This window comes from Nicotiana tomentosiformis, chromosome 5 (genome assembly GCF_000390325.3).
Source record: "Nicotiana tomentosiformis chromosome 5, ASM39032v3, whole genome shotgun sequence".
Classification (NCBI taxonomy): Eukaryota; Viridiplantae; Streptophyta; class Magnoliopsida; order Solanales; family Solanaceae; genus Nicotiana; species Nicotiana tomentosiformis.
Genome location: NC_090816.1, coordinates 58245650 through 58268175, shown reverse-complemented (window position 1 = coordinate 58268175; position 22526 = coordinate 58245650). Strand labels below are relative to the sequence as shown.

General features: G+C 37.9%; 2 protein-coding genes across 3 annotated transcripts in view; both read right to left on the bottom strand.

Moving 5' to 3' along the window:
- LOC138891523 (fatty acid amide hydrolase-like) overlaps positions 1-21863 on the bottom strand; it is a 44383-nt gene extending 22520 nt beyond the window's left edge. The window contains exons 1-4 of one of the 2 annotated variants that reach the window (XM_070174943.1): positions 21128-21863; positions 20876-21044; positions 20672-20740; positions 19777-19841 (exon numbers count right to left, since the gene is read on the bottom strand). In XM_070174943.1, coding sequence (XP_070031044.1) covers positions 19777-19782 — 6 coding nt within the window. In that variant the 5' untranslated portion in view covers positions 19783-19841; positions 20672-20740; positions 20876-21044; positions 21128-21863. Of the gene's footprint in view, positions 1-19776; positions 19842-20671; positions 20741-20875; positions 21045-21127 lie in introns of those variants that run through there. The other variant, XM_070174944.1, reaches the window with a different exon arrangement.
- On the bottom strand, positions 6522-17609 carry LOC104121355 (fatty acid amide hydrolase-like). Its single transcript, XM_070174945.1, has 5 exons — positions 17075-17609; positions 16874-16984; positions 7972-8033; positions 7154-7249; positions 6522-6950 (listed from the first exon to the last, which is right to left on the bottom strand). The coding sequence occupies exons 1-5, from the start codon at positions 17157-17159 to the stop codon at positions 6891-6893; spliced, it is 414 nt and encodes a 137-aa protein (XP_070031046.1). The 5' UTR covers positions 17160-17609; the 3' UTR covers positions 6522-6890.
- Positions 21864-22526: the final 663 nt, after the last annotated feature.

Below are 22526 nucleotides of genomic sequence, written 5' to 3'. Positions count from 1 at the left end.
GATGAAGCTGCTCGAACTGCCTACGCAGCTCCTCTCTGCGGGTATGTGGCACGAACCTCTCCAGGAATAGGCCGGAAAACTATTGCCAGGTAAGGGGTACTGCGCCGACCGGCCTACGCCTCTCGTAATCCTCCCATCAACTGAAGGCAGCCCCAGAGAACTGAAAAGTAGTGAACGAGACCCCACTGGCCTCTAAAATACCTGATGTACGGAGTATCCTCTGACACCTGTCCAAGAAATCCTATGCATCCTCTCCCTCTACACCACTGAAAGATGGAGGTTGCAGTCTCCCAAACCTCTCCAATCTACGCTGCTCATCCTCAGGCATAATTGGAACCACATAGTCCTGAGCAGCTACAACCGGCTAGGCTGGTGGTGCCCCCGATGTCTGGAGTCCCTATACTACCTTCTCAGGTGTGCGGGCGGTGGGATTGTGAGTGCCTCCCCCGGCCTAAGAAGAGGCTGCTGCCTTCGAAATAGAGACCGCTTGAACAAGGCCGGTGCACAAGGTCAGAATCTGAGCTAAGGCCTCCTAAAGGCCAGGAATCACAATGGGCACAGGTAGTGCCTGAGCTGGTGCATCAACAACTGGAATCTGGTCCTGATTTAGGGCAATTGGTGGATCTACAGGTACTGCCCCAGCTATTGTGTGGGTTGCACCTCTGCCCCTACCGTGGCCTCTACCGCGACCTCGGCCTCTCGCTGCCCTGGCTGGTGGTACTAGTGGTTGTCCATCCTGCCTAGTGGTACGAGTCCTCACCATCTGTGAGAGGATGAAACAATAGATGTTTAGTTACTAGAACCAGCAGATTCGCATGACAAGAATTCAAGAATGTGGAGTTTCCTAAGGGTTCTGCAACCTCTCGAAGATAAATACAGATGTCTCTGTACCGATCCGCAAGACTCTACTAAACCCGCTCATGACTCGTGAGACCTATGTAACCTAGGCTCTGATACCAACTTGACACAATCCAAATACCTAACCCATCGTGATGGCGCCTATCGTGGAACTAGGCAAGCCGACATTCTCAATATGCTTTCAATATATGACAGAAAGGACCTAAATCAATTAAATTAACCTGAGGTTTACACAATAACGGGGTAAAACCCCAAAATATAAGTGCGGAATAATAGCCCGACATCGGGGTGTCACTAAGTCATGAGTATCTAACAACCAATCTAGAAAGAGAGTCTACTATAGTTTGTGCCAAATTCCAATACAAGAGAGAAAAGATAATAAGAAAGGAGAAACATGGACTGCGGACACCGGCAGCTACCTCGTAAGTCTCCGATAATCAGCTCGCGCACGAACTCAGCGACCGTCAGAACCGTACACACCAGGATCTGCATATGATGTGCAGGGTGTAGCATGATTACAACTAACTCAGCAAGTAACAGAATTAAATAAGGAACTGAGAAGTAGTGACGAGCTATAAAAATACAGATCATCTCAAAAGTTTTCAGTAAAGAGTGAACATGCTTTCAAATCCGGTGGTATAAGTCAAATCAGTTCGAGCTCAAGTAAAACAGATATGAGTCTTTTAGAAATTTCACAACAACAACAGATGACAACATGCATCAATAAATAAAAGCAAGTACATTCTCTCAAGGCAGCAGTCACTCAGCTCATCTCAATAGCTCATACTCTCGGCTCTCAGCCCTCAATACATATTCTCAATAGGTACCTGCGCTCACTGGGGGTGTGCAGACTCTGGAAGGGTTCCTTTCAGCCCAAGCGCTATATCGCTGCGGCATGCAGCCCGACCCAATCATATAAGTAGCCATAAGGCGCGTTGCGGCGTGCAATCCAATCCACAGTCCATAAATAGCCATAAGGCTCGTTGCAGCATGCAACCCGATCCATATACCCTCACATAGTTCACAACTCGGCACTCAGGCCCTATCTCAGTCACTAACCTCTCCAGCCTCTCGGGTTCACAGAATATCATAATAATTAGCCCGACAAGAGAATACAACAAGTATCAACAAGAAATGAGAGGGAACAAAGATGTAACACACTAGTAAGACTTTGACCAAGTACAAGACAGCAAATTAGCAGTCAATTCAACAAGTATACGACCGCTGCGAGTCCCAACAGTGATATCATATGGCCTAAGTATGGTTTCTAACATGAAAGGTAGTCAATTGCTTAAAGGCAAGGAAGAACAAGTAATAACAATGGCTATTCGACTTTACAGTCTCACGGGACGTACCAAGTCACGATCTCTCATGGTGCACGCTCATACGCCCGTCACTTAGCATATGCGTCACCTCCAAACACTCACATCATACCATTTCTCGGGGTTTCATACCCTCAAAACCATATTTAAGACTGTTACTTACCTCAAACGCACAAAATCCTACTCCGCAATGCCTTTGCCCCTCGAATCAATCTCCAAACGCTCCGAATCTAGCCACAAGCAGTACGGTATAATTAATATAAGCCAAAAGAATCAATCCCACAAGAAAAACACGGAACTATAAGCCAAAAATCTGAAATCGGCCAGAACCCCCTCCCCTCCCTCCGGGCCCACGTCTCGAAATCTGACAAAAGTCACAAAACCCGAAAGCCCATTCACTCACAAGTCTAACCATACCAAATTTACTCTAATCCGATAACAAAATCCCATTCAAAACCCCAAAAATCTAACTCAAGAACACTTCATCTTCTTCCCCAATTTTTCACCCCAAATCACAAATTAGATGATAAAATTAAAGATATAATCATGAGTTTTAACCAAAATCAAGTAGGAATCACTTACCCCAATCAACTCCACAAAAATCCCTTCAAGAATCGCCCAATTTCGTGTTCTCTAGTTCAAAATATGCAAAAATGGGTTCAAACTCTCATTTTTAAAATTAATACTGTCTGCCCAGATTTCCATCTTCGCGAACGCGACTGTCCTCTCACGTTCGCGTAGACCAACTCAGACTGCCTCTCAACTTAACTCTTTGCGAATGCGACCTAAGCTTCGCGAATGCAAAGCTTTGCAAACTCAGATCTTCGCGAGTGCGTCCCTTACCTCGCGAACGTGTAGAACAAAAGATTGGGGTCCCCAACTGCCTCACTCCCCTTCGCGACCGTGACGCCACTCACGCATTCGCGATACACACACTACCATACCTTCGCGTTTGCGTCCTCTCTTTCGCAGACGCGTAGAGCAAAATCTCACCAAATCAAAACACTCTTCACGAACGCGAGGCTCCTCTTGTGAACGCGTAAGAGGAAACCAGAAAAAAATGCAGCAGCAGATATCAGCTATCTCACCAAGGCCAAAAATGATCCGTTAACCACCCAAAACTCACCCGAGGCCCCCAGGACCTCAACCAAGTATACAATCATGTCCCAAAATACTATACGAACTTAGTCGAATCCTCAAACCACCTCAAATAACATCAAAAACATGAATCACTTTTCAATCCAAACTTAATGAACTTCGAAATTTCCAAATTCTACAAACGATGCCGAATCATACCAAACCATGTCCGATTGATCTCAAATTTTACACACAAGTCATATTCAACATTACGGACCTACTCCCTACTCCAACTTTCAGAATCGGAATCTGACCCCGATATCAAAAAGTCAACCCCCGGTCAAACTTTCCAAAAATTCGACTTTCGTCATTTCAAGCCTAAATTAGCTACAGATCTTAAATTCACTGTCTGGACGCGCTCCTAAGACTAAAATCACCCAATAGAGCTAACGGAACCGACAGAATTCCATTCCGGAGTCGTCTTCATACAGTTCTGACTACGGTCAAAATTCTAAGACTTAAGCTTATGTTTTAGGGACTAAGTGTCCAAAATCACTCCAAAACCAAAAACAAGACCTCCCGACAAGTCACGTAAGCAGAAACAGATACGGGAAAAATAGTAAATAGGGGATCAGGGCTAGTACACTCAAAACGACCGGTCGGTTTGTTACATTTTAGGGGCGACCAAACATTGCTACAAAATAATTAGTATTTGTGGCGACCAATATTGCTACAAAACTTCATGTTATTTTGGCGACCAGAGCTGCCACTGAACATACAATTAATTTTGTGGCGACTACAATCGCTACTATAAGTTGCTCATCAGTGGCGACCAACCTAAAACCTATTTTGTGGTTGGGTTTTTACTTCACTTGTTGTGGCGAGTTAAGTCCCTACAAATGTATAGTTTTTGTGGCGATTTTCAGAAGTCATCACAAATAATATTCAGTTACAGTTGTCACAAATCGCTACCATGCTTTAGTAGCAACTTTTGTCGCCACTAAAAGTTCGATTGCTTTTAGTGGAAACTTCTCTTCAAAATCCTTGGTTGTGTTGTGCCTTCTAGGAATGATGGTGCTCACCATAGGAGGGGCAGCATCATCGGTGCTTTTTTTTTTTTTTAGAGAACTTGAGTTCTTGGAGGAGGAGGCCATGATTAGCAGAATATAGTAAGAAATCTTTGAAGAAGAATATTAAAGAAGAGTGAAAGCAAGAAAGAGTTGATTGCAAAGAAGTTGAGAGAGTTTGAAAAACTATAAAGGGTAAAAGAAGAAGAATGAGGCGTATAAGTAAAGGAATAGATGGCTAAAATCGTGGACATAATTACCTCAAGAATCGGAGAAATTATTGTTAAATCGTGGAGTGACGCATGTTCGGGGCATTAAATGCGGAGAGACGATCAAAAAGTTTCCCGCCAAGAAAGGTATCTTCACCAATTTTCCAATGACACAAAGATGTGCCACCGGAAAGCAGAGGGACTATCTGTCGGTTCATATTAAATACTCAAATGATAGAGAGACATGTAGAACCGGAGATAGATGAAAAGCGAGGCAAGTAGAAACCAAGACCGGGGACAGCAGCTTCGGTTGGCACCGAAAAGACCCCGAATGGAATATTGCTAATGAAGACAAACGAATGTTTGCCATCCGATGATATTGAATGAAGAATATTCTTCAGTATTAAATACACAATCCGTTATAGAGAATTTGGGCATTCATAGCCTTCCATTACACACTCATCAATGCCCTCCATAATTGTCATTTATGAGGGGCTTGATCCTAGGACCTTGTTCCCTAGGTGTAGCCATAAATGGTGTCTTCAACAGCCCTTGTAAGGGACACGAATTTTCTCACAAACTTATGCCACACATTATTCTAAGCTCAATAATATTTTATTTCTTGTCTATTGTTAGTCTTATTACTGTCTTCGGAAGCTGCTCCCGGAACCAAGCTATTTACTGTCTTATCTCGATTTCAACGCTAAGTCTTGTATTTTATTTAATTTATTTATCATTTTGGGATCAAATCGATTCGTTTGTCTGTAAACCACGTTACAAATTCAACTGTACCATTTTACGGATAAACAGTTGTGACATGCTGTCGTTTGAGGAAAGAGTCTCTCATTTTGATGGCTTGTAAACAAGGCAGGGTTAGATGTGTCTGTCACCCGCCAGGTGAATAGAAACAAGGAGGAGCAACACAATCATAGCTTTTACATCATGGACGTTACACAGTTGCAACTTACACCCCGGGTGTAGTTGCCATGTTATATGCTGCCTAACTGAAGTATTTAACTGTAAATACTAGTTAGAAAAACTTATGAGTTTTTTGTTAGCGAAAGTGGATCTATAACAATTACAATTTGAGTCACCGATCGGTAGAAATTATCACAAATTGAAAGAATTCCTTGTTTTTCACAACCTAGAAATTCCCTTGGAGATTCAGAGAGTTTTCTTCAATACCCTAATCGTTATAATCCAGAATGAAAAAAAATATACTTTTCAACACCCATAATGGTGTTTTATACTTTTCAACACCCATAATGGTGTTTATATACACTAGCATTAGGGTTTAGGTGGAGACTAATTAACGGTCTCTTGTGAACTATTTACCACCCCTCGTGGGTGAACCCGGTCCAATAATATTTTCCAACACTAACTCACTTGTGACACATAAGAGGAACTGCAATGCTCCACCCGTTTCAATTTATACGATACATTTTTCTTATTAGTTTACTCCAAAAAGAATGATACAAGTTTATATTTTATAATAATTTAATATTAATTTTTATATTCTATCTATTTTGCCCTTAATGGGAAGTTTTTATAGCCACACAAATGTTATTCGCCTACAAAGCTTTTATCCTTTAATCTTCTAAGACCACAAGTTTTAAAAATTATATTTTTCTTAAACGTGTCGAGTCAAACTACCTCATATAAATTAAATCATAGGGAGTAGATGACTCCTACGAAGAACAAATGCATTAAACCGTGTTGAAGAGGTTATAGGCTTTTGATTCAAAGGTATTCATTATCTTCTTTGCTTTATATTTTAGTAAAATATTACTCCCTCCGTTTCAATTTAGATGAGGTAGTTTGACTCGGTACGGAGTTTAAGAAATGAAAAGAAAACTTTTGAAACTTGTGATCTTAAAAGCTTAAGGGATAAAAGCTTTGTAGGGCCTTGACTTTTGTGTGATTATAAAAGCTTCTCATTAAGGGTAAAATGAGTAAAATAAAGAGTTTAAAGTTAAATTATTTCTAAATTTAGAAATATGTCATTTATTTTGGAACAAACAAAAAAAGAAAGTATCTCGTTTAATTTGAAACAGAGGGAGTAACTCTTAGTCAAGAGATCGATGACCTAGTTTGATGAATATGATCCTGTGATGAAGTGAAAAGTTGCATTATATTCGTTCGTCGACAGTTTAAATAGGCTCATTCAATAAATTTAAAAAAGCACATGCATGTGGACACCCCCCCCCCCACAATGCGCAATGCTGAACGCAGGCGAGCACGTGCTATACTCATCTAGTTCTATATATAACCAAACATAACATGAAAGTAGTTGTATGAATCCAGGCTATCCAGCCCCCACTGCGCTGCAGCCTGCAGATCAGATTAGCGGAATTCAACTACTTCCCCAATAGATCAAAGAAAACCTCTGGCCTTTTGTATTCAGAGATGCATAATGCCTGAAAAACCAAGATACGCTATTTCTTAGTCCAAAATCCAATTTTAATAATGTAAAATATGATAAGCATTCTCTTTTACGACTCATAGATTTGTCTAATTAATATGAGATCTTGCCTTCTGAAATGAAAATTTGGGGATTTGAAAACCGCATGACAATCCAAAATAAAGATAAAGATGATCAGGGATCCAAACATTCACTTACTTGCATGGCAAAAGCTATATGAATCAGTAAGGATTCATTCCATGGCTTCCCAATAAATTGAAGACCAATTGGCAAACCGGACATATCATAACCAACCTACCCCCAAAAGAATATATATATGAGTAAACTTTTAAAATAAATCTTGACAGTGTAACTAATCTTCAAAAGGTGGGGAAGTTTTCAACTGTTTGGATCACAGTTTCCACTGCAATATTCTATTTGTTGTTAGAATGGGGCAGATGATTTGACAATGGTAAATACTTACCCACATGGGTGTTTACACAACCAATTTATTTAACTTTACTAGTTAAAAATTAAAGTAATAATAAATATATACCATTTAACCATAGTCAACTGATAAATGTGTATATTTAAGACACTGTCTTGTACTACTTTAGCATAAATACTTAGAGCCGTTTGGACATAAGAATTTTTTCACTTTTTTTCGAAAATTTTTCATTTTTTTCGAAATCAATGTTTGGCCATAAAATTTCCAATTTTTACTGGAAGATGAATTTTTGAATTTTTTCAAAATTTGAAAAACTCCAAAAAGCTGTTTTTCAAAATTTTCATTCAGATCACTCACAAAACTTCAAAAATAACCCAAAATTATATTCATGTCCAAACACAACTCTAATTTTCAAATACTATTTTCACTTGACAAGAAATTTCATTTTGTTTTTGAAATTTTACAATTCTTATGTCCAAACGCCCACTTAATATGGGTAAGTTATTACCATTCGGGAATTTTCAATGTAGTCCCTGATCTGAATCTTTAAATAAAATATAGATGTAGTAGAAATTGATGAAGAGCATACTGGTATAGTAACAGCAGGCAGTCCCAGAAAATTTCCTGCTATCTGGTATCGAACTAGTGCAGCTGAAACAATGAGGCACATAATCATAACGGGCACAACTGATAACTATTATGACTAAAGGCCACTCTAAAACGTTAATCAATAAATAAGTACATATTAAAATACAATGCTTTAGCGATGTGGAAAGTTTTAATCTTGTTATTCAATTTTTGAAAATCTTCAGCTTTTGAGTTTTAATTGTTTAACAATTTCAGTTACATACAACTTAACTTACTAACTATCAATTGCCATTGCACATGTGTAAGTTCCTTCCCATTGTAATACCATATATCTAAGACTGTCCCCCAAGGGATCTCCATAAACTTTCCGCTAATACAGAACATTGATTACATTAATGAAAAAATGTCCAACCTGACCAGCAAGGCCCAGGATCAGGATATACTGAAGGAACAAGAGGGAAACGATCAGCAAAAACCAGAAGCTAAACCCCCAGACTCAATGGAAGAACTGTATAATGTCTCTGTGGGTCTAGTGCAAGAACTGGAAACAGTTTCTGGTGACAAGCTCAATCAGGAATTGTTCATGGAATGTATTGAAGTTGAACTAGAAAAATCTCTATCAGATGATGAAGTGATCAGGGGGGATATCAGTAAATCTTACTCTGAAGAGGAGCTAAGCTTGCAAGACAAGAAGCAGACAAAGATCTTTAACACCAACAACCTATCACCAAGAAACCAACACAACATGGGAGGGAGTCATATTTTCAGAGACAAGTCGATTGACCCCTCAATACCAGACCAAAGCTCCCCCCGATCCTAGACCTTCCCATGATTAGTATAATATCGTGGAACATCAAAGGTATAGGGTCCAAAGGATCTCTTGAAAGACTCCAAACTTTAAAACTTCAATATCAACTCCCTCTCATCTGCCTTCAAGAACCTATGGTGGATAGTGGCAAGATAGAGAAATTCAAAAAAAAACTAGGAATGGTAAAAGCCTACTTTAATTGCTCCAACAAGGTTTGGATCTTCTGGACCAATGACATCAACATTACTATCTTACAAGACAAAGAACAGCATGTTCATATTAAAGCTGAGCACAACAATTGCCCCTCCTTCCTTTTAACGATTGTTTATGCTAAATGCACAGAAGAATTGTGAAGGGAGCTATGGTCAGACTTAAGGAACTTAACCTCTACAATTCAAGAACCATGGGGAGTCATAGGTGATTTCAATGTGATTACTAACAGAGAGGAGAAATTGGGAGGCAGACCTCATAGACTAGAGGAAAGCCTGGAGTTCATAGAATGTCTCAATGAATGTGGCCTTCAAGATGCAGGTTTTACTGGTGCTAAAGTGACTTGGTGTGATAACAGGTATCCACCCCTCACCATATGGAAGAGACTTGATATATTGGTTTACAATTCGGATTGGTTTGATAATCTCAACAACACTGATGTAACTCACCTATCTAGATCTTGCTCAGATCATGCGCCTCTTCTGGTTAAGCTTCACCATGAAGATACCCAAGGAACCAGATACTTCAAGTTCCTCAACTTCTAGACTGAACACCCTGATTTTAAGCAGACAGTGCAGAATAGTTGGAATATCTTCATCCATGGTAACCCCCTATACATTCTACAGCAGAAGATCAAGAACACTACTAAGGCCCTTAGTACATGGTCCAGGGCTACCTTTGGAGATATCTATGAAGAACCTAAAAGACTGGAAAATCTCATTAGGGACCTAGAAGAAATCTGTATGACTAATAACACCCCAGAGAATAGAAGTGAATTGTTTAAGAGTAAAGCTGAGTTTATAAGGTACCTAAAGATTCATGACTCTATTTTAAGCCAAAAAGCCAGAATTAATTGGTTCAATGAGGGCGATGCCAATACTGCTTACTTCCATGCGACTATCAAAGAGAAAAGGAGAAAACTGACAATTAGAAGGATCTAAGATAGTGAGGGTAATTGGCTTGAAGATTGTGAGTCTATTGCTGAGGGAGCTGTGAACTTTTACAAGAACCTTTTTTCCGAAGGCCCCAGCAACACAGATTTTAGGGCACTGAACTACATTGAAATATGTATTACAGATGATGACAACATTAGAATCAGTGCCATCCCTACTCTCCAAGAGGTCACTAAGATTGTTTTATCCATTGATGCCAATAGCTCCCCAGGACCTGATGGCCTTAGTGGGATGTTCTACCACAAATGTTGGGACATTATAGCTGAGGATATGCATAATGCTGTAAAAGCTATATTTAGTGGCTCAACACTTACCAAATTCTACACTCACACCTATATTGTCATGATTCCTAAAGTGGATCACCCCCAAAGTTTCTCTTACCTCGGACCTATTAGCCTTTGTAATGTGTCTTCCAAAATTATTTCTAAAATCCTCAACGCCAGGCTCTCCAGCATTCTTCCCAGAATCATATCCAGAAATCAATCTGGCTTTATTAAAGGGAGATCAATCTCAGAAAATATCCTCCTTGCACAAGAGATCATCAGCGACATCAACAAACCAAATAGAGGAGGCAATATTGTCCTGAAACTTGATATGACCAAAGCATATGATAGAGTCTCATGGATTTTCCTCAGGAAAGTTCTTAAGAAGATGGGGTTCAGTGATCAGTGGATAGAGATTATCCACAAATACATCTCCAATAATTGGTACTCTGTGTTGGTTAATGGAAGAAGAAATGGCTTCTTTCAATCTGAGAGGGGCTTAAGGCAGGGAGACCCTCTCTCCTCTTCTCTCTTTATTTTAAGTGCAGAAATTCTTTCACAAATGATGAACAATCTATATAATAGAGTGGGCTACTAAAGTTTTTATATGAATGCTAACTGTCCTAAAGTTAACCATCTTTCTTTTGCAGATGACACTATTCTGTTCTGTAATGGAAACAAGAGGTCCATGAGATTGGTATTGAGCACCTTAAAGGACTATGAGAAGATCTCTGGGCAACTCATAAATAAGAACAAGAGTTGTTTTGCAATGAGCAATAAGACTAGCCTGGTCACTATCAACAGAATGAAGGCCATCACTGGCATGAAATATCAAAAGTTTCCAATCAAATACTTGGGATGTCCTCTCACTACAGGGAGAAAGAAGATTGAATTTTATTCAGATATTGTGAACAAAGTCATTGGAAGAATCAGAGGTTGGCATACCAAACTCCTCTCAACTGGAGGAAGAGCAATTCTCATCAGACATGTCGTCCTGGCTCTCCCTATTCACCTCTTGGCTGCAGTTAATCCACCAAAAGGAACTATAGAGCTCATTGAGAAATTTGTAGCCAGATTCTTCTGGTCTGGGCAAGATAGTGGAGGAAATTATCACTGGGCTATATGGAAAAACTTGTGCTATCCTTATGATGAAGGAGGTGCTAATTTTAGGAGACTCAGTGATACTTGTAAGGCCTTTAGAGCTTAGCAGTGGTGGAATCTGAGAACATCAAACTCTCTATGGGGATCTTTAATGATTGCTAAGTACTGTGGGTCGAATCACCCTATTACCATTAACTGGAACAAAGGGAACTCGCAAAATTGGAAAGCCATATGTGACATCAAAGAAGAAATTGAACTCAATATTGTCTGGAACATTGGAAGAGGAGATGTCTCCTTCTGGTTTGACAACTGGTGCTCATTAGGTCCTCTATACAAGATTACTACCTATGAGGTCCCAATGCCAAACATCAAACTGAATGAAATTCTTCAGAACAACACCTGGAATTGGAGCATGCTCACCATTCAACGAAATGAAGACACCAAATCTCATCTATTATCCTTAGGCATTGAATTGGATAGCAATTGCTATGATAAAGCCAACTGGAGCCTTTCCAAATCAGGAAAATTTACCATAAGCTCCACCTGGAACGCTATTAGACAAAGAAAAGACCACAACCCTCTCTATAAGAACCTATGGACTAAGGACATTCCTTTCAAGATGTCTTTCCTCCTTTGGAGAGCCGTAGGTAACAAACTCTGCACTGACGAGAGTGTGGCCAGTCTTGGAATTGCACTAACTTCCCAATGCTACTGCTGTAACTCTGTCAATAGTCAAACTGATCTGGAAGACACTAACCACATATTCTGCCAAGGTGAACTTGCGAGGAAGATTTGGAGGAATTTTGCGGGGCCTTTGGGTATTGGTTGGAATTTCAACAACTTGAACATGACCCTTCTTAGTTGGTGGAACCACAAATCGTCCAATCCAATCTCGAGATTCATCACCAAGAACTTCCCACTTATCATTTATTGGGAACTTTGGAGATCAAGATGTCGCAACAAGTTTGAAGGGACTAGACCCTCAATGTATAGAACCTATTCTAATATCACTTCCTTTCTTTTGCAGATGATCAAGAAACATTTCAGAAGAGTACGCATCGGAGACAACTAGAGCAGTATATACACAGCATGTGAAGCACAGATCCAACAGACTAGCAGTGTCCCAGTGCGATGGTTCAGACCACCTGCGCAAATAGTTAAACTGAATAGTGATGGAAGTTGCACTAACGGGCTATGTGGAGGGGGAGGGATTATTAGAGATCAAGAAGGAAATTTCATCATGGCCTACTCCATCCCTCTAGGAGCAGGCACCAGCAACTACGCTGAAGCAGAAGCACTTCTCTTTGGATTGAAATGGTGTGCAGACAGAGGTCTGGAGATGGCCATAGGAGAGTCTGACTCGCTCCTAATAGTCAGGTGTGTCAAAAGAGAGTGGAAGCCACCATGGAACATCAGCAAACAAATAAAAGAGATCCAGAAAATGATTGAAGATCACAGCTTCAACATCAATCACTGCTTCAGAGAAGCCAACAAACCTACAGACAGTTTAGCAACTCTGAGTCACAGAATTGAAGGAAACAAGATCTTCAACCTTTTCTCTGATCTTCCTAACCATATAAAGGGCCTAGTAAATATGAACAAATGAGGCTTGCCTACCTTCAGAATCAAGCACACAAAACCCTCTAACATCATCTATGATCCTCCTTGAGCATACTCTGATTTTGCTATCCTTTAGCTAGGATATAGATTGATAGTCACATCTCAATGATCATGTACAAAGTTTGGGATACCAAACTCAAATTCTAACTTTATGCAAAAAAAAAAAAAAACCTATAAAAAAAAAAGTTCCTTTCCATTATTTTTTACGAGATTGCTGCCTGCTAGGAGGTTATATATATTCAGTGCTTGCCATTGAATATAGTAATTGTTAAGATGTGAGAATGGATAAAGAGATAGAGCTCAGATTGAGCATCAATAGAAGAATCTAGAGTCGTTCATAAGAGAAGAGAGAGAGAGGGAGAAGAGGTATATACTTGAGAAATAAGTATTGTTCTATTAATTAGTGGAGCTCTATATACAGGTGAAGGGACTATCCACTAAGTGCCAGCTTAAGACACAGCTAAGCTAAGTCCTAACTAACTAACTAACTGTATGCATCACTAATTGAATACATTGAAAATATAGAAATAGAAAGTACATAAATATACCCTATATTTCAATACACCACCTCAAGTTGGAGGTGAAGACTTCACAGCCAACTTGCGCATGACTGCAGAATACTTGATCCCTGTTAGGACCTTGGTAAGAATGTCAGCTAGTTGTTTATTTGGTAATGACGTGATTCAAAGAGATTAGTCGATCTTGAAGTTTATCTCTCACAAAGTGGCAATCTACTTTAATATGTTTGGTTCTGTCATGAAAGACGGGGTTTTTGACAATATGTAAGGTTGATCGGCTGCCACAGAACACTGTGACTGGTTTGGAGTATGGGACATTCAGCTCTTCAAACAATCTGCACAACCACGTTAACTCACCAACAACCTTTCTAAGAGACCTATTCTGCTTCTGTTGAGGATAAGGAAACAGTATCCTACTTCTTAGACTCCCGGCTGATGGGGTTGTCTCCTAAAAGCACTACATAGCCACTAACTGGCCTTCTGGAGTCTGAGAAAGCTACCCAATCTGAATCACAGTAAGCTCTCAATGCACAATCAGGATTATTAAAATTCCTAAAGTAAGATCATTTTTCAAATACCTTAATAGGTGGAAAGCAACCTTTAAATGGGGTTCTCTATGATATTACATGAATTGGCTTAAGTACTGCACAATATAAGCTATGTCAAGTCTGTTATTAGTTAAGAAATTCAACTTCCCAGTTAGTTTCCTGCAATTGTTTGGATCCTTCAGCACTACTCCCTCCTTAGCCTTCAGTTTCTCATTAGGATCCAGAGGAGATGATAGGTTGTTGTAGTGTAAGCAGTCATACTCTTTGAGCAGATCAACTGTAAATTTCTTTTGAGATATGATAACTCTATCCTCCTTATATAAAATTTTGAACCCCAAAAATAATGCAATTTTTCCAAGTCTTTGATCTTGAACTTGTCATGCAAAAACCTTTTCAGCTATATGATCTCCTCTATATCAATCCTTGTTATGATCACATCATCAAAATAGACTGCTACATAATTGATGGTAGAGTTAGTCTTCTTACAGAACAAATATTATCATTCATGGAATGCAAGTAATCTCTAGAGCACATGGTCTCACTCAACTTTAAGTACCATTATTCGCTGGCTTGCTTCAAGCCATAAAGTGATTTATTCAACTTGCGGACTACCCCTGGCATGCTGACTTCAAGGCCTGATGGCATTTCCATGTAAACCTCGTCGTGCAAGTCACTATGGAGGAATGCATAGTTAACATCAAGCTGTGAAATATTCTAGTTCTTCTTTACTGTAATAGCTATTAATGCCCATATGGTGGTCATCTTAACAACTAGAGAAACTATTTATGTATAGTCAATCCATACCTGTTGAGTGTATATCTTTACAACCAACCTTGTTTTAGATCTCTCAACACTCTCATTTGCCTTGTGTATCACCTTGTATACCCATTTATAACCAATGGTTTGCTTCCTTACTGGTAGGGGCACCAAGTCCTAGATATTATTTGCATATAAGGCTTCAAATTCCTATGTAAAGGTTGTATGTCAACCAGGATTAATAGTTGCCTCTTCACATAAAGATGATTCATCTTCACTGTAAACATTCATCACAAAGAATTGACTGTCATGAACTATAGATTCATATGGAATATGGTTATGCATTGAAAACAAAGTAGTTAAGGGAAGGAGTGAATCAGAATGATTATCAGAGGCAGGTTTAAGTTTGGGGATAAAATAAATACTGCGAATGTGCAGGCAGCTTGTGTTCCCTCTCTGATCTTCTTGGTTCAATTATAGGTTCTTGTGTTGAGTTGGATAAAGATAAATACAGAGGAGATGCGTGGTTATGAGTAGAGGGTGGAGATACAGATTGATGGATGGCTATGTTTGAGTCATTATGAGCAGGTGACAGTTCAGTAGATGTAACACCTATATCACTTGAATCATGTGTAGATTGTAAAGAGTTATGCTCTAGATGATCAATAAAAAGCAGTGAATACAAATCAAAGGAAGAGAAAGTAGTTACAGAAGATGTAGCAAAAGGAAATATATTCTCATGAAAAATACCATCCCTGGAAATGTATATTCTTTTTGTGTCTAGACTCAGCACATTTTGTAACCCTTAGTATCAAAAGGATAACCAACAAAGATATGAGGTGTGGACCTAGGCTCAAATTTGTCTTTACGGATTTTTGGCACTGTAAGGTAACATAAGCAATCAAAACTTCTTAAGTGAGTGTAAGTAGGCCTTCTTTTATATAATATCTCAAAGAGGCATTTATTTTTCAGGAAAGTAGTGGGCCGCCTATTTATGAGATAAGTGGAAGCTAATATATATTCCCCCAATATTTCATAGGTAATTTTGATTGAGATAAGATGGCTCTAGCAATTTCAAGAAGATATTTGTGTGTTTTTTTTATCACACCATTTTGTTATGGTGTATAGGGACAGGATTTTTGGTGAATTATGCCTTTGGATTGGAAGAAGGAGGTTGCCTCTGTGCTAGTGAACTCCGGACCATTACTTGAAATAATTTTAGTTGTAAGCTGAAACTGAGTCTCAATTAAAAGGACAAAAACCATTATAACGTGGAGTGCATTACTCTTGTAGTTGTTGTCTATTGCTACAAGATAAGGACCTCATAAATTTACATGCAAATAATCAAAGATCTTTTTAGAGGAAGTACTAGTTCTGGAGGGAAGCATGTCTAGCTATTGGACAAATAGAACAAAGGAAGGGTTCTTTCTGGGAAACAATTACTGGTATGGAGGGAATCCCTTTCATTTTAATAAAGAGCACACGTCCTATTCCATTGTGCCACAATATATCAACATCACCCACGAGATGAAGATGAAGCAAAATATGAAGTACAAGAATGTAGAATAGAAGGAAGTGCCTTATTGGATGTGGAATGATGTACAACTGGAGTGGACTGACACTTTGAACTTCCCACTTCACAAGCAATAAGTACAGAACATGAAGCAGAAACATTATAAATAGCTATTGGAATAGGACTACCATTTTTCAAACAGTGTGAGCAAAAAAGATGCAGACCATTTTTTTATTTTACCAATCTCCAGAGGCCTCTTCATTGAAGGGACATGTAGCATACATAAATAAGCCGTAAAAGCAATCAGTGAATTAAGGTTTGCTGCGAATGAGGAAATAGAAATCAAACTGAACTTGAAGGAAGGAACAAAAACACTTTATGCAGAGTGATTTGAGGTGAAGTGTTATACTACCAACTTTTGTCACCTTGACTCTGTAACCATTTGGAAGTGCAACAAGAGGATAGGGTAAGTTTTTGGTGTGAGAAAATAGGGATTTGTTATATGTCATATGGTGTGATACTCCAAAATCTAAAATCCAGATATTAGTCATTGTTTTGAGACATTTACAAGACACTGAGCCAAAAATAGTAGAAGAAGAATAGGTCATTATACCTGCGAAGTTGATAGCTCCACTAGTAATGTTGGTGTCGACAAATTTTTTCTCCTCCATTATGAAGATGTTGCAGTAGGTAAGCAATCGTTTATACTGCTCCTTGGTAATTCCTGTAGTTTCCACATTTTGATACTCATCATGATGATGTGGATCAGTGCCATGAAATTCATTCTTTCAACAGGTGTAACATGATCATTTACCACAGGTCTCTTGCCCTTGTTGAATCTGAAACCCTGAATCTGATTTGGATTGGGACCTCGAGGATAACTTTGAAGTTTGTAACATTTATCCTTAGCATGTCCAGGTCGTTAGCAGTAGTCACAAAAATGACAAGGCCTATTCACAGAGGAATAGTTACTATTAGGGGATTAATTTTTTCTAAATTTTGTGTTGCTTTGTACATTGACATGAAGGAAAGCTGATTCAATGACAAATTGATTTGAAGGCCCCATTTCCCTTTGCTTCTCATCCTAAATTGGCAAAGAAAATGCTTGTGCCAGTGAAGGAAGAAGGTTCATCATGAGTATACTCCCTCGTACCACTGTATACACCTCATTAAGATCCATGAGAAATTGGATCAGCCTCCTGTCTTGCTCAACCTTGTACATATTCTCCTTAGCACCACAAGTACATTGGAAACTACATTGTATTTTCACACTCAAATTGTTCAACTCCTCCCAAAGTTTCTTCATCTTAGTGTAGTAATTTGTGATGTCAAGGGCTTCATGAGTCAGGTCGTTATTCCCTTTTGAATTTGGTACAATCTAGCACCACCGGTTTGCTCATAGTGATCTTCTAACTCTATCCATGGCTCCATGGCATTGTTTGCATATACCACACTATCTGTAATGTCATTCGAAAGGGAATTTAATATCCAAAACGTCACTATATCATCCCAACTTTACTACTAATGATTGTTATGTGATTGAGGATCCGGACGCTTGCTTATATTAAGCAGACAAGCCTCTCATTACGTTATGCTTCCAGGAACGATAACAGATTCCGCTAAAAGGTATTGAAACCAACATAGTACTAGGATTATCATATGGATGCAAATATAGAGGACTGCTAATATCGATACTAGTATTCAAATTCACCTCGGTAGTCACTCTGATTCTGACATTCGCATCGAATCTATCTCATTGTTTTCATCGAGTATAGCCATGAGATCTAATGAGATTAATCGATTAGAGACAATAAGATAGAAATCAAAACCTGATGTTGCGATTTGATGCCAAGCAAAACACCACTGCATTGTTCAATCAAATTAGGGCACATGTGAGACCAAGACGAGAAATGTAGAAACCTTCTAAGAAGAGGAGAATTAGCGACTCCTGAGCTCTGATACCATGTTAAAATATGAGAATGGAGAAAGAGATAGAGCTCACATTGAGCATCAATGGAAGAATCTAGAGACGTCCACGAGAGGAGAGAGAGGGGGACAAAAGGTCTGTATTTGGGAAATGAAAACTTTTTCTATTAATCAATGGTGAAAGTCATGCATACAGGTTAAGTAACTATCCACTAATTATCAGCATAAGACACGACCAAGCTAGTAGTCTGTTTGGTCAAGCTTCTTCAAAACAAGTGCTTTTTTTTAAAGTTGAAGTGTTTGGCCAAACTTTTCGAAGAAAAAAAAAAGTGCTTTTCGAGAAGCAAAAAAAATTAGCTTCTCTTCAAAAGCACTTTTTTGAAAAGTACTTTTGAGAAAAATACACTTATAACCTTTTTGGCCAAGCTACAAAAATCAGCTTATTTTGAGATGTGCTTTTTCTCAAAAGTGCTTTTTTCAAAAGTACTTTTGGTGAGAAGCAATTTGTGTTTGGCTAATTTATTTGAAAAGCACTTTTGAGCAGCAATTAGTGTTTGACCAAGCTTTTAAAAACTGCTTCTAAGTGTATTTTTTCTCAAAAGTGCTTTTCAAAAAAGTATTTTTGGAGAAGCTATTTTTTCTACTTCTCCAAAACTGCTTCTGCTTCTACTCAAAAGTACTTTTTTTTGCTCCAAAAGCTTGGCCAAACACTTCAACTTTAGAAAAAAATATTTTTTTTGAAAAAAAAAGTATTTTTGGCTTAGAGAAGCTTGGCCAAACAAGGTATTAGAAGCAGTTTTTAAAAGCTTGGCCAAACACTAATTGCTACTCAGAAGTACTTTTCAAATTAATTATTAGCCAAACACAAACTGCTTCTCACCCAGAGTACTTTTTAAAAAAGCACTTCTCAAAATAAGCTGATTTTTACAGTTTGGCCAAACAGGCTATAAGTCCTAACTAACTAACTAATTGTATGCATCACCAGCTAATTGAATACACTGAACATACAAAAACACAAAGTACATAAATATACCTTATATCTCAATAGTAATTGGCTAGAAATTTAAAGGGGTCGACGGTAAATATAAAAAAAAATTATTACATCAAGATTGGTTTGTTTATGGATAAATTATGTGTGATTATAATAATTGTAGTGAGTGATAATCACTGAATTATTTGGTAAGCATGCATCTCCTGTTGAATATCTAGTTTATTGTTTTAAAATTCAAGAGATATGGTGTACAATTTAAACATACATTTGGGAAACTTGCGGGGAAAAAGAAGGTTTCCATTATTAACCCTAGCAAATGCATCACTTCTTTGTCATCTTAAAGAACGAATGTTTATTTCATGTTTTGATTAAGGAAATTCAAGTCTCTATTTGGTTTTGATTAGGAAACTGATTTCAATAAGAGTTACCAGATAACTAAAAGGAAAAAGTCATTATTTTGAACAATGAAAATTTATCTTTTTGTTAAGAGATAGTGACTGTCTTAACAGGAAGCATTATGATTAACAGAAAGTTCAAAGATGTGACGAAATTTGAGATAGTCCAAAATGGCATCTCAGACGTCTTTCCAAGTTTCGTACCTCCATTTATATAGTCGAGTTCCCCGGTCTCCCGAGCATCCTTTTGTATGGTGTAAGCAGTAACCCTGTTGAAGTATTTGGCAAATCTTTACATTCAATCCCAAAAAAAAAAAAAAAAGGATTGATATTTTGAGCTCAGAGAGTTTTCATATTTTTGTTCCTCTTTTCCATATTTTTTTAAGACTCCATCATCTGTTTCTAGTAATATAAGAAGTAGTAATAATATGAAGATGTAAGATGTAAGGGTCCACTGAGGCCACTCATAATTTATCGTTTAACCATCTTGTTATAGGGGGTCCTTCTTTTGGTTTGCAAATATTTTGATGTCATTTTAATGTTTATGATTTAATGTCCTTTAAAAGTTGAAATTTAATATATGCAACGGTGTATAAAATATATTTATGATAAACTATAAAATATACAGTTTATTTGGCGATATTTCCTTTTAGTATATACCAAGAAGAATGTAAGCTTTTAATTCAAAAAACTTAAACCTCTTATTTTACTCTAAATGATAAGCTTTATAGTCATATAAATATTATATGATATTAAAGATTACAAATTTCAGAATTTTATAATCACAAATATTATAGCATATTATGATCACACGTTTAAAAACTTTACCTCTTTTTCTTTAGCATTTTGCTTATTCAAATGCTCATAAATTGTAAGGGAGGTAGTATACATTATAGAGCCCAATTCACCTCTAACCGTAGCCCTTTCCCCACCATTCGACTACATCACCAGATTAGCTAACGCCATCCCCACAATTATACTTATTATATTATATTCATTTATCTTACAAAAAAAAAAAAAAAAACCATATGCTTCTCATTATTTCTTTTAAATTAGTTGATAATAAGGCTTTTCTTGTGACAAAAAAGTAAATATATACCCTGTTGTTGGTGTAACGATGACATCTGCCTTGGAAAATATTCTTTTGTGAATCTGAAGCTGCCGATTTCTGGAGATAAAATAAAATATTAAAACATGAGCGTTTGATCTTATCAGAACTGGGGACCTAGTTCCTGTTTGTTTTTTTAAAAAAAAAAAAAAACAGGAGCAGCGCGGACGTATGCAAAGAAAAATGAGACAGCACCTGATTTCTCTTAAGGCTTGGATGATATCTCATGTTGGGAAAGTCATGTTGACATGGGCATTGATACAATGAAACAAAAAATAACTGTTTGTACCCGTATGTTGACATGGTTTTCCTATTGTAAATGTGAACAAGGTGGATCAACCTATTTGCTCTTTCTGCTTATTATCTGCACAGGTAAAATATTGAGAGAGAGTATCTTTTGACTTAAAACTTCGTCACTACTTTATCGAGATTAGTTAATATACTTACAGAGTACATGGGGTCGGTTGTACTCATACTACGTATTTTTGCACCTTGGGTGCACATCTTGGAGCTGCGTAGCTCTGGAAGACGAAGCCTGGTATTGAAAACGTTCCAGTGTTCCAGATTCAAGCTACCTCTTGTTCATGGTAGTTTAGGACTTAAATTCTGTTTATATTTACTTCAAACAGATGTTGTATTATTTTCATACCATCTTTGTAAATCTGAGTCTTAGAGGCTCGTGACTTGTTCTACTAATCCTTGGGTTATACTGAAATTCAGTTATTTCACTTACTGATTTCATATTAATTTCAGTAGAAATGAATTGACTATTATTTGGCCTGCTAGCGGATTGGGTTAGGTGCTATCACGACTAGGCGGATATTGGGTCGTGACACAAAGTTTATTTATGCAGTTATGGAAGTGATATCAGAATAGAAGTGGATCGAGAGCGGTAGACTAAACTAGATCTATTTAAGCCTTGTCATAAGCTAGTAAAACAAAGAAGCGGTTATCGACGAGAAGTTTACCACAAAAATAAAATTTCTTTTCAAATCAATATAACTTGCTCATGCATGAAAGCATCAAAATCGCTCAATATTTGTATGATAAATGTAAGTTAGAGTCAAATCAAATGTGTCATGTCTAGTAAGTAGTAACCATACGTCACATATGGACTGGACCAAGACCAGCAAATATAGTTTTCAATCGTAAAAAAGAGGAAACAAAAGCATTCTCCATTTGGGCTTACCTAATTCTCTGGGCATTCAAGTACTCCTGGCTACTAAAGGAACCATACACAGAAAGTGCAACCCTAGCATCCCATCCTAATTCTTCCTTATTCCTATGCCAATATTCAGAGATCCACAGTGTCAAAACAAATTTGTGTATAACTTCAAAGAAGAGTAATAATTCTTAAAAGTGGAAATCAAGTACTTTCAAATTCAATGTGCGGAATGTATGTAGACGTTTTAAGATACCAATATCCACATCGAAATCATGAATATACCCACTCCACTTTTAAGAATTATCCCCTAATGTCCATGTGTATATATTGTTAAGAGACAAAGTGAAGAACTTACAGCTTTTCTAGTTCACGAGCAATTGAGTTATTGCATTCAGATCCAATTGTCACATAATGTGCCAAGCGCATAACCTCTATCTCAGGTACGGTAACTTCTATAGTCTTTTAAAGAAGAAATAGAAAAAAGAAGATGTTAACATGGTCAGAAAACATGTGTATATAAGACGTTTCCTGCCTACTTAAAGAATTGGTTTGCTACAGATTTCACCTATAAGGGTGTACATGCATGTTGGATGGATAAAGAAACAAAAATGAAAGTTAAAAATCAAAGCCATGTTTCGAGGATATTGCGAGGCTGGTGAGTCCTGGAGATAAGGAAAATCA

Excerpts from the sequence above, each read along its gene's own strand:
- LOC104121355 (XM_070174945.1), bottom strand. The coding sequence starts at position 17,159 with ATGTTACAAACTTCAAAGTTATCCTCGAGGTCCCAATCCAAATCAGAT. Across the intron at positions 8,034-16,873 it reads TGGAGCTATCAACTTCGCAG|CTGCACTAGTTCGATACCAG; the intron begins GTATAATGACCT and ends TCATTGTTTCAG. Across the intron at positions 7,250-7,971 it reads TGCCTGCTGTTACTATACCA|GTTGGTTATGATATGTCCGG; the intron begins GTATGCTCTTCA and ends TTTTGGGGGTAG.